At 28.9% G+C, this 13,530-nt stretch overlaps 1 protein-coding gene across 1 annotated transcript; it reads right to left on the reverse strand.

Moving 5' to 3' along the window:
- Nucleotides 1-10,930: 10,930 nt before the first annotated feature.
- Nucleotides 10,931-11,721, reverse strand: LOC106759108 (BON1-associated protein 2-like). The gene has a single exon (XM_014642115.2). The coding sequence runs from the start codon at nt 11,468-11,470 to the stop codon at nt 10,931-10,933; it is 540 nt and encodes a 179-aa protein (XP_014497601.1). The 5' UTR covers nt 11,471-11,721.
- Between the last annotated feature and the right edge of the window lie 1,809 nt (nt 11,722-13,530).

A 13,530-nucleotide genomic window follows, 5' to 3' on the forward strand; every position in this document is an offset into this window, starting at 1 on the left:
AGTTAGTGTAATTTACAATTCAGTTAATAGTTTAATTCAGTTTACAGTTCAGTTAATAGTTCAATTAGTGCAGTTTATAGTTCAGTTAATAGTTCAGTTCATACTGCAGTACAGTACAGTTCAGTACGGTTCAGTTTGATAAAACAAAATATAGTTTAGTTCAGTTTGTCTGAACTGTTTTACAATTCAGTTTGTCTGAACTGTAAACAGTTCAGTTTTTAGCAGTGCAGTACAGTTCAGTTCGATTTGCCCACCCCTATCAGATTCTAGTGATTTATGCACTGGTGGTAGTGGAATAGTTCACCCACCCAAGCTACCACACATAAGGTTAGTCTCTTAACCATCTTTGGCCAAAGTAAAGTCTCTAAACTAGAATCTCTTGCACCTCAAACCACCTACCCCATCATTTTATACTAGAGATTGGATGGTCATTAGAGCGATATGATAACTCCTAATACTGAATCCATATATCAATACATACATTATTGAAATGTCACCATATAATCTTCCCACAATATTCATGCATGCTTTATTATTGCTTTTTGCATATTGAATTCAACTCTTTGACTTTGACCATATAGCTCAAAGCAAAAAACGGCTACCCTATAATCTAAAAAATCATACCTTTATTTCTCCATACAGATGATGTTTGATTTACAGCATAAACACACAGACTCAGAGATATACTGCACATAGAGAAGATTATGATTAAAATCTAAAAAAAAAAAATTATACTAAGAGGTTTGGTTATAGGATGCAGTAAAAGTTTTAAGAATCGCAATCTCATCCATAAAGTTAACAAATACAAAAGAAAAAAAAAAACTACTGTACAAAAAATATATATTCTCACATATAAACAGATAATGAATTAAAAAATTATCATTTATTAGCAAATTAGAAATTGTTAGTGTTAAGATTGTTTATTTTGACATAGTCTTTTGTTTAATAAAAGATTATAATTATGATTTTACGTTTGCAGTATAATATACATATATTATGCTAACATTTAACTTGCTCCCAATAGACATCAATATCAGTTTTAGCAATAAAATTGTTTGTTAGTATACATGATATATAAACTCAACATTTACTAAAAGCTTGTTTCATTAGAGAAGGTCCAAAGACCATTAATATTTTATACTCTTTTAATGATTAATCTTATTAGGCGAACTTTTCAAACATAATTATTTTTTAAAGTATTGATTTTATACACATAAATATTTATTTTTACGAAATTAAGATAAAATGATAGTTCGGAAGTCAATCTATTATATTTTAATATAACTATTTATAATCCGTTAAAGCAGCAAATATTAAATAATTATTAGGTTATTAATTTATCGTAACTAATTCATTTTTTAAGCTTCTATAATTTTCTAAATTATTTTACTTATTTGTTTATTTCTAACTCGAAAACCTGGGGCACAGAAATCTTAGTGTTAATGTTTGTGCTTGAGTTTGAGGAGGTTTTTACTTCTTCCTTTTTTTCATTTTTAATTTTTAGTATTGTTTGGGTTTTGTTATACCCATTTTCTTGTATCTGTTTTTAAATGGTCTCTGACTAGTACCACAAATGGTTGTAATAAGCGTGATACACAATTTATTTATTGTTATAATTTATAATTTGTGTTTTAGTTCTTAAATTATTATTAAAAAAAAATAGAACCTCTTAAAGTTTAAAAGTTATCCATTTGGTACAGTTCTTTCCGTCACAGCAACTATTGTAGACTTTAACACTAACTTTTATATATATATATATATATATATATATATATATATATATATATATATATATATATATATATATATATATATATATATATATTTATATATTTATATATATATAATTAATTAATTAATTAATTTATAAAGTGAAATTTATATGTATTGTGATTTGATAAAGGGTTAGTAGTGAATGGAACAACAAAATTAAATATTGTTAAATTTGCTAAAATGGATTTAAAATTATATTATAAAAGTAGATTTAACATATAATTTAATTTTAAAAGTTTGATTTATAAAATAAAATTTATATCCACTTTTTATAAATTTTCAACAATATAAAATATAAAAAAATCCATATAGTGTAGCACAGTCATTGCTGTGATTGTTGTGGTTGGAAAACTTTTAAAACTTAAAAATTATAATTTTTTAGGTTTCAAATTATAATAAAATATAATAAAAATTAGAACAGAAGGATGGTTATAAAAAATTTACAAATATAAACTATTTACTTAGAAAGAGTTCCAAAACAAGTTAAATACAAAAAAAAAAAAAAAACAATTTATCAATAATTAGTAGTAGTCGCAAATTAGTTATCAAAACAGTGAATGAATTAATATACAGTAACATTTATTTGAATAGTAACTAAAATATCAGTTATTTTTTTTTAATTATATATAATGTCTTAGTCATCTAATTAGTGATTGAAATAATATTATATTAGTCGCTAAAAATTGGTTTGTCACTAAAATATGTATAATATATAAATTAGGGACTGAAACTTTTTTGTCACTAAATGTGAAATTTTAGTTATCAAAAAGTTGTTCATCGCTTGTTTAATATAGTAATTAGTGACCGAAATTGTTACCTCTAAATGTAAGATTTTAGTCACCAAATCAAATTAAATGTTTTATTAGTCACTTAAAAATTTTTTATCCTTAAATGTAATGTTTTAACGCAGAATTAGCTTTTAATGTCATCCATTATACATCACTTAGAGGGGTCACGACATAAATTGACCGGTGGCAATTTCGTAAATAAGTCAGGTTTATAGACGTCAGTTAGGAGGGACCCGACGTCTATAATATTATAAATAGTAACCGACGTCTATATGTCTGACAAGTAGGCGAAAAGTCATTTTTTTCCACCATTTAGACGTCAGTGCCCTTCCTAACCGACGTCTACCGAGTCTGACAGGTAGGTGAAAAGTTATTTTTTTCCGCCATCTAGACGTCTGTTCCCGCCACCTGACGTTGGGCCCTTCCTAACAGACATCTATAGTTTGATCAGGTATGTGAAAAGTCATTCGTTTCTGCCACCTAGACGAATAATCCCGCCACACCAACATCTATATTTGATTATAGACATCAACCCCCACAACAACCAACGTCTATATATACCACAAATATTAATTTTTAAATTGAATGAACGTCTTATTAGTAAGCTCCCCGACGTATATGCGATTATAGACGTCGGGCTCGTGGGCAACAGACATCTCATTTCTTGTTAAATTAGTCATCGCGAACCAGCAGTTTCGCGCACTTCATCATCTTCCTTCGCCTTTTCTCTCCGCTGCATTGCGTTTCCAGGTGTGTTTGCTCTCCCATGAACCGTTTAAACTTGTTTGTACTCCGATTAAAGTAATCTTTGATGTATTATCTTTCATTTTAACCGATTAAAATGAGTTTTCGTTGTGTTTTGGTGCAGTTTTTCTTGTGTCTTTGGGTAGCATAGTGCACCTTCTCCCTTTGCTAGATTCCTCGTAAGAAAAACTTGCGTTTTTTGGATCTCTTATGGCATTCCAACCTGAAGCCGAACCTGGGTCGTTGCCTAGTTCCATTCCAACCGCCAAAGAAAAAGAATACGGTGACACCGTATTCTCACAGTATTTTTTTTCATTGGCAGTCAGAATGGAACTAGGCAACGACCCAGGTTCTTCTTTGGGTTGAAATGCCATAAGAAATGCAAAAGACGCAATTTTTTCTTACGAAGAAACTAGCAAAGGAAGGAGATGCTACTACACTACCCAAAAACACAATCAAAATTGCACCAAAACACAATGAACACTTCATAGACGCCGATTAATGCACTCACCGACGTCTATAATGCCCTTAGACGTCTATAGTGCCCTTAGACGTCGGTTAGTGCCAGGTGCGCCGTCTTTATAGTGCCTTTAGACGTCGGTTATTGCTAGGTGCGACGTCTATAAAAACGTCAGTCGTGGCATTGAACTGACTTCTATAATGACGTCAGACCTAGCACTAACTGACGTCCCATTAACGTCACCCCTAAAGACTTCGGTTTGGAATGTGACGTTAAAAGCCCAAAATAATAGACGTCTAAAACTCTTTCTGCACTAGTGAAAATGATATTAGCGATCGAAAATGGTTTGTTATTAAGTCCACAAACATAACTTTCTTTTCATAAACATTTTTCTTAACATTTTTTTATTTTAAATTAATAACATTAAATTTATTGATTTGTAACAAACTTACTAAATTTTTATTTAAAAAATAAAATTAATATTTAATTAGATTAAACTAATAAGATAACAAACTTTTGATTAATATTTAATATAAATTTTAGTTAACTAAATTATTTACTTTTACAATTTACTGCTTATATTTTTCTTTGAAAAAGAAAAATTAATATTTAATTTGATTATATTATTTGATGATATATTTTAGATTAGTTTTAATAAAAAAATATAATTATTTAAATTATTAATTTTTTCAATTGGATGCTGCTTAAAGAAAACTAAAATTCTTGTGTAAAAAAAACTAAGATTTCGTGTTCACATTAGTTTCATCTCCTAAATTTTTTTTCCCTTCCACTAAGCACTATAATATGTTAATCTAAGAACTTCAACCATGTAAATGTGAGTCATTGTCCTCCATCTATACACTTTAATATGATTTTACCAAAATTTTAAGTTTCCTAACCTGAATTGCAATTATTGATATTTAAAATAACATTGTTATTTATATTTAATTCTATCTAATCTCATTTTTGTTTATACTTATCTCTAATTACATATTAATTCTGTTTATTAATTGGTTATAGTGAAACTAATTATCTTGATTAACTAGTACAATATTAATTCAAATATTTATAAAATATAATAAAATAAAATATCTTCTTTTAAAATAGCGTTTGTATTTATTTTGATATGTTAAGATTTTATATAATATCTTTTTCATATCTTTATTTCATTGTTTGTACATGGAAAATAAAATTAAAAATAAAATATCATTTTAAACAAATGGTTGAACTAGATTCTCTAACTCATCTTTGCTTCTGTTTTCGACGCACCAATCATTTTAGAATGAGTTTTTGTAATGACCAGGGATGACAATGGGTTGGATTGAGTCGGGCATGGATAGTGTCTACCCACAATTCGATTCCTTAGATAAAACTGTATCCGTTACCCGATTCGCTACTCGCGTGGATACCTGTTTAGAAAATACTTGCAGATATTTTAAAATCTGCGGGTACCTACGGATACCCATAAAAAATAAAAAAACATTTTTAAAATAAAATTTAATTAAATTTAATATATATATATATATATATATATATAAATATATATATATATATAATATAATATAATATAATATAATATAAATTAAATATAAATTAAAATTTAATTTTAATTAAATTTAATCTAATAAAATATGATTTTATTTATTTTTATTTAAATTTAATTAAAAAATATCTAAATTATTTGTTTTATTATTTTTTACGGGTATTGGGTAGCCGCAGGTCGGGTAGTATACTACCTGTATCTGACCCGTTTAGTAGCGGGTATTAAAAAACCCACTATCCGCGGGTAGTAAGTATCCGCGGATAGTAACTATTAGCCGATGATTCCTATGTTCGTGGATTTTTTTATCATCCTTATTAATGACCTTCTACATGTCTTTCATCATATATGTGAACACACTCATTTGTGTAGTTCATAGAACCTTAAAAGCTAGTAAAAGTATTAGATAAAGAAAAAAATATGTTAGTGTTAAGAAGTGAAACAATATATCCAACAAATATCATTAGAATAGATTATAACTATAACTCTAATAAGTGAATTTTAAACTTAATTTAATTCTATCAAACTAATTTATATTTACTTGTATACTTTAAATTGATTTTATCTAGTTAATGATAGACTTCCAATATAAAAAATTATCATAGTTAAAAATTGTTCAACCTATAAATGAAGATACGTATTACATTACAATCCAGTTCGTACCACCTAAGCTTCATTGTCCACTCTTAACATAAAAGCTGATGACCTTTCACTCTATAATTGTACAACCATGACTAAGTAATTAAAAGAAATATGTGGTCTGAAAAATAGGAGAAAATATGATGATAATTGTGCTTGTATTCCTGAAATAAAGTCTGATTCATGATTCCAGGAAATTAGACTTTTGGGAAAGGTACATTTTCTAATCTTATCCTTTAATTATGGAAAATTGGGTTGGCCAAAATTCTTTATGAGCGTTTCTATATTTAGGTTTAGCATTTTAGCTTTCCAAAAGTCAATCTAACTATATTTACCTTTTGAAAATATTCAAAAACTATTGTGTGTGTGTTTCTGAATATTATTTATGCTGCGAGTAACATGAATAATTTGGTAGAAATCACTCATATTGTAACATTTAATATAGGGTATTATGATAAAATTTTTACATTTTTTTATCATTTTAAAAAAAAATTGTCCTTTTTACTCTTTATTTTTTCATTTATTTGTTCTTTTCTTGATTTACCTATTATATATGAATAAAAGTTTTTTACAAACACGTAGCATAAAAAAAATAATCACAATATTATTCAAGTGATTATTACTATTATAATGATATAGTTATAATTATTTTTCTTGATTCACCTATTTAAATTTTATTACAATGATATACATATAGTTATAATTATTATTATTGTTATTATTATAATAAGAAATAATAAACACTATTAATAATTTTATTATTATTATTATTCATATTATTATAGCCAATATATACTTACTTTTTTTAAAAAAAGTTGTAATTTCTACTTGTACAAAATCATTAAAAAAGAAAAGATAAAAGGCAAAAAAAAAACATTAAAGTTAATTTTAAGAAAATGCTATCATATATTTTTATACATGGGCTCGTTGACAGAAAAGACCGCAATCATTCATAATGCGTTTTTGAGGTTTCTTTCTGCACTGATAGACTCTCTATATACAGTTTCTTTTAAGACATTTTTACGCCATTTTCTTTTTATCTTTTCGTCTGATTTTATTTCTTTCAAAACCAAATATCTAATGTAGAGAGTATACAAATAAAAATTACCTAGAAAGAGAGATAAATAAAGTGTTATAATCAGAATTAAAAATTGTTAAACTTGTAAAGTAAAATTATATAAGTGAGTTAAGACATAAGTGAAGAGTGCCATAATGATTTAAGTAGTTGACATGCTTTGTAAATCATTAAAGATATTTTCACAAGATGTTCTAGAAATCATGATTATGAAGGAAGAAATTTTACATTCAGAAGATATATAAATTAAAAATAAAAAAATAAAATAAACTCCATCTCGTGTGTAAATGTTTCAAGCGTGCATTAGTACTACATTCAATGAGGAAAAGGAGAAAAGTTGTGTGTGACTAAAAACAAAAAACCGTGTCAATATTAAGAAGACTCTTTCAACGTTGTCACTATCATATCATGCATGTAATCTTCCATTTACTTTTCTAAAATCTGGTGCAAGAGAAACAGGAAAATTAATGCTTGGAAGCTTATGCTTAACAATTATATCCATTTAAATTTAATTAACCATTTCATAGGCATAAACGATTTTTCCGTCCAAATCATTACAACCTCTTGTTTGTTCATCGTGATAATTAGTGGTATAAATTCATATTCATCTTTTATTTTATATGATATGAAATTTTGTTTATATCCTTGGATTGAAAAGATGAGATTTTAATGTCAGTAATTGAAGACAAATATAAAGACTACTATTATGAATAAACACTAGGAAGAGAAAAGTAATGTTTTGGTTAGAACAGCACCGTCCACCTTTGTGTTCATAAAACGATGTGGTTGCTACTGAAGGCCACACCGTCCTTGTTCTATGTTCTGTCTCAATCATTCTGATATATGCATGCATGGTATTCCAACCTCTATATATCTTAACCTCATTTTGCCATATTTATCTTCATTTTGCTTTGAGTGTTAGGTATATGTTTGGTTCGGGATAATAAAACATGGTGAAAGCTTATTGGATCAACTTTGTGAAAAATAACGTATAATGTATGGTGGAGTTTTCACATACCTAAATTTTTATTAATAGCAACATGTTATATCTATCCCATAAACAACCCGATAAGATATAGATTAAAATTAAATTTACTACATGTTTCAGATCTATCAGTTCAGACAAATCAGAGCATTCAAGTGATACTCTTCTATTAAAAGTGAGATGAAAAAAAAAAGTATTCATAGTAAAAAGTGCATAAGTTGGTTTTAAAGATATAAAAACAAAAAAGATAGAGGTTAAATGAAAATAATTTCTTATTGTGATAATTGAAGATTAATGTAATTTTGAGAAAGAACAATTGTTTAGTCACAATTGAAAAAACATTTTCTAAAGGATTTCTTATAATGAAGGTATTTTATGTATATATGAATTTATGTTATTTTTTATTTTATTAAAGTGAAACTTTATTTATATCCTAATAATAAGTATATTGTTGGAGTTATTTGTAAAGAATAATCGAGGCAAAAAGAACAAAATAGATAGTGTAGAAAGTTCAAATAAAACACAACTTTATCGATGGTGAGCGATAGATTGTTTAAAATTCTCATTGTATTTTTGTTTTTCTATTTTGAAGAGAGATTGTCATTGTTTTTTCTTTGAAAATTTTTCTTTCTTTAATATAATTATATTCTTTGTTTATTATCTGTTTTGTTTCTTTTATTTTTTTTAGTTATAAGTATTTATGCAATTATTCTGATACCCAACATTTAATTCATATACATTTATATTATCACGTGCTCAAGTTTTTATATTTTCTTTCGTAAATTTTATCCTCAAGTCTTACAGTACTTTGGGTTGTATCTCTCTTAACTTTTAAAACCGATCAAGTGTGAAAATGGAAACTTATCTTGTTAAGAAATTTAATAAATTGAAATAAGGAAAATACTATAGAATTAAATTCACTCATATAAATTTATTAATTTAAGGTTTTAAATAATATTTTAATCTTTTATATGAAATTTTTCACGTTTCACAAGTGTTAAATTTTTTCGGTGTTCCCTTAAAATACCCCACATATTTTCCTTAGTCGATTTTAAGTTATATATATATATATATATTGCAATAATAAATTTAATTGTTGAAATTTTAATTTGTAATTAAATTGATGAAATGAAATAAAAGATGCATGTGAGGCTGAAATTTGTTAGGGTGACTACGGTTCTACGGTGCAGCTCTCCGGTGTCAAAAATTGGTTTGTGTCATGTTATTTGCATGCAGAATCCTTTGACGACTCACTCAACACAATGATAAACGTGTCTTTTTTTTGTCTTCAGTCAGCATAAATCCTAGATTGTTCAACTGTTGCAAATTCTTTGCATGCATGGTTTTTCATCAGCATGATTTTCATTTTTCGACATGTTGTGTTTTTCCATAGCAAGATTTTCACCATCGTGCAACCTGAGAGAAGACACGCGTTTCTCCGAAGTGTGGCCTAACTTATTTAAGTAATTCCTACATAAACGACTGAATTTTTAAATGATATTTCAATTTTACAGAAAAGTTAAAATGTTCTTATTACGACAAAATATATTACTTGAATAGGTTTATACAGATTAAACCCCCAGGACAACTATTTTCTAATTAAAATAAATAAACTAAATATATTTTGATATCTTAATTTTGAATTATATATTACTTTTATTCAATTTTCAGCTCTAGAAATATATTGAATCATTATTAAATTGTGTTTAATATAAATAACTATCTTTTTCGATCTTAAAAAAATGAAAAAAGCATGTTAAATTTCTCCCTAACGAAATCCAGAGTAATAAATAAAATATGAATAACTAAACTGAAAATTGAAAGAAAAAATCAAATAACTAAAAATTAGTGAGAAAAATTAGGTAAAAGTTAATAAACTAAAGTTACGTATGATTAAAAATCAATGAACTAAATTGCGAGAGAAAAAAATAGAAACGAAGACTATAAGTTTTACAAAATGTAGGAATTAAAGATATAATTAAGCTTATATGATATATGAATATTATGTAGGAGTGTGAACTAAGAAAATGATGTGGGATGAGTCTTGAGAGAGAATATTGGGTTAATTTTAGACAAAGTTCTGGCTCTTGACAATATTTCTGTTAATTGACACAGGTAACCCCAGACTCTGAACATGTCTTGTTCTAAAGCTTATAGGAAAATGAGTATTTTGCTTTTGTCCAAAATAAAGACGTTTTCGACCCATATTTTAGTTGAGTAACTCTGCTAACTATTTATCATTATGATGCAGAAAGCACAAAATAAAAGTTAATAATTGATGGGAAGCATCACAAGGTATACTTGTCTACCTGTGTCACCACAGGCAAGACAAAAGGAAACATTAAGGTTTTTGTGGGGAATAATGTTAGAAAATTATTAAATGATGAAGGAATCATGTAATGCTGTTATATGTAGCATAAAGATTTTAAATAAACACATCAAGTTTCACGGACCTAACTCTGATTATTAACCAATTCAAGAATTTTTACAATTGAAGTAACAAAGAAGTCAACAACACATATACAAAATGTTGCACGACATAGTAATTCTGAGGTGCAGTACAGTGTCAAATATTGTCATACATGAAACGAGTGATGATGCTGGTTTTTCCTACATACTAAACATCCAAGAAAATCATACTCTGCAAGAGCTGACAATGGCACCATTTTTACTTCTTTCTTCCTTTTTTGTGTGTACATATGAAAGAAATATTAATAAAATTAAGTTCATATCAATCAATTTAATAGTTGAATTTTTATCATAGTTGAGTGCACAAAATATTGAAAGTTTCACATTCACAGAGGCTAACAGTTTGTCAGACAGATTACTTATCGATTTTCTTTTTTGCATATAAAGCTCTTTCAGTCTAATATAATTGCATATTAAATTGGAGCAATCTAATATCAAATAAATCAACTTTACATTTTCAGATATTTCTTTGGTAGTTTAACCAAAGAGCTGGAATCCCTGTGACAACTCCAGTGGAGCCATTACCGGCCACCGGCACCCCAGTTACCGCCGCAAATGGCATAGAATTGGAACTACAAGAAGAACGTTCCGGTGCTTTTACCCTCACCGAAATATTTATAACCCCATTTCTCCTAACGTTACCGTCCCACAACCTGTAGCTCAAGAAATGCAGCTGGTTTTCTGGCACGTACCCTCCGATGAAATCAGAAACCGGTATTCGTGCCACGCCAATACTGTTAGACCCCGTCAACGACGACGACGACGACGTTTTGGACTTCACCTCCACCGTTATGAACCTTGCATGCAACGGCACGTTCACCACAACCTTCTCATTCCACGAAGGGTAGCTTCCACCCTCTGAATCCACTTTCGTGACAGCACCTGCATCGGTGGTGGCGTCGGAGTGAACCGTTACGAATGTGTTTCCTCTTAAAGGTTTTTTATTCATTTGGAGATTCTCCGCGGATAAAACTGTTACTTCCACTGTTCTTGACATCGTGATTTACGACTCGTTGTTTAAACGATAAAAAAGAATGTCTGTACAAGATTGGAGATGCGCTGAAATGGTGGGCTGAAGAGAAGGAAGAAGAAAAGAGTTAAATATTATGAGGTTTGGGAAACGTGAGAGAAAGAAGAGAGAAAGAAAGAGGTTGCTTCTTTTTAATGGTGAAGCACTTTCCTGCGCCTTTGAATATGAGCCGTTATTACAACATAAGTGGTTTGGAAAGTTGACGGAGTAAGGAACTTGTGTTACGAGGAAGTTTCAGTCCTGTTGGAAGGAATGTTCAATCCTTTTATACAATTATAATATTACTCGTTCAACACTGCTTTATTATCTGTATTTACCATATTTATATTAAGAATAAAAAAAAGGTTTATTAAATTAATATTATAACGACCAAGACTTTTTATTGAAATTTATTAATTGATATTTTTAATGTAAACAACGGGGTGTATGTATATGATTATGTAATTTCCTTGTTATGGTTTTTTTTAATTATGGTATTCTCGAATAAAAGAAAGATTTTTTTTTTTTTTTTATGTATTATAGTGAAGAAATTGTGTATAGTTTGCCGTACTCATATATTTGTTTTTAGTGACTTTTTTTATTAAGTTGGAATATTTTTTGGAAAAGTCGAAAGTACCCTTGAGAATGAAATGTTTGATTTGGTTTTAATTGGTAGAGTTCCAAAATTTGTCTCATTGGTGAGTAAATTCCAAGGGAGAAAGTTGGATGTGTCAATGGGGAGATTATGATTTCATTAAAAGAAGGGTTTTTTTGAGACCAAGTCAACTACTGACTTTGTTGGCAACGTTGTTGACAACGTTTTTGACAACGCCAGGTGGCATTGTCTTGTTGGCTGATGCATTTCATTTTTAAAACGTGTATAATTCATTTAGTAAGGGCATTTTGGGAATGGGGGTATAGTGTTGGCGCTATCATCAGAAATTGGTTTCTTTTTTGAAAACGAAACTGTGCTCTCCTCTCTCAACGAAACTGTGCTCTGTTCTCTCAACGAAACCGTGCTCTCCTCTCTCAACGAAACTGTGCTCTNGTGCTCTCCTCTCTCAACGAAACTGTGCTCTGTTCTCTCAACGAAACCGTGCTCTCCTCTCTCAACGAAACTGTGCTCTCCTCTGTCTGTGAAAATAACGCAGTGAGTGAAAAAGGTATTGGTGTTTCCGTTGAAGGCTGAAGTGTGGCTTTTTGGCAACCGTCGAAGTGTGGTCTTTCCGTTGAAGGTATCGTTTTCTTTTTTGTTCGTTTAGTTGTTTGATTCATTGCCTTTATTGTGCGTTTCTTTTTCGTTTAGGTGTTGTGTACGGTGGTTGAAAACTCTGAAAGTTCAAAACTTTGAAAGGTTACGTTTCTTCGTTGTTGACGTTGCGGAGTTGAAGCGAAGTCTAGGGAAAGTTGAAGGTGGATTGAAGCCAAGTCTAGGGCAAAGGTGTGGTCATTGTTCCCTTTTAAGAAATTTGTTCTGTGAAGCATGATATTGTTTGTTGAAATTCTGTATTTTTATGAGTCAATGCTTTCTATTTAACCAAATGTTACTGTTTGTACTTTTTCTTTGATGGGTTTGAGTGATTTTTGTTTATCCCCTTCTGTGTTCGTTAGTTTGATTGAATGTTGTGGTGAATTCTGCCTTTGGGACGTCATGACTTAGATTGATTCATCACTCTCTATGCAGTTTGATTTTCCTTTACAAGTTTCCGATTTTGTTTCTATGATGCATCAAAGTTTGTAAATTTCCTGTGATTATAGCTTTTAACTGTCATGGTTTTGGATTTGAAATACTTGCACCAAATATAATTAATATATCTGAGATACACATCCTCTGCTGAAATACTTGAACCAAAGCTTTTCACTTAATTTATAAAACTAATTGAAGTTTAATGAATTTTAGTTTAGGTAAAATTATGAAACACATTCATAAGGTTGTACTGTGGATTGTGCGGACTGTGAATTCTCTGAGTATAGCTGTGAGTAGGTTTTCTTTTTCTTTTGAGTTATTTATGAACATACAATATTCTATTACTTTAGAATTCTCTTTT

The sequence above is a fragment of the Vigna radiata genome, chromosome 4, assembly GCF_000741045.1.
Source record: "Vigna radiata var. radiata cultivar VC1973A chromosome 4, Vradiata_ver6, whole genome shotgun sequence".
Taxonomy (NCBI): domain Eukaryota; kingdom Viridiplantae; phylum Streptophyta; class Magnoliopsida; order Fabales; family Fabaceae; genus Vigna; species Vigna radiata.

What these genes read in the sequence shown, in the direction of transcription:
- LOC106759108 (XM_014642115.2), bottom strand. Translation starts at nt 11,470, where the DNA reads ATGTCAAGAACAGTGGAAGTAACAGTTTTATCCGCGGAGAATCTCCAA.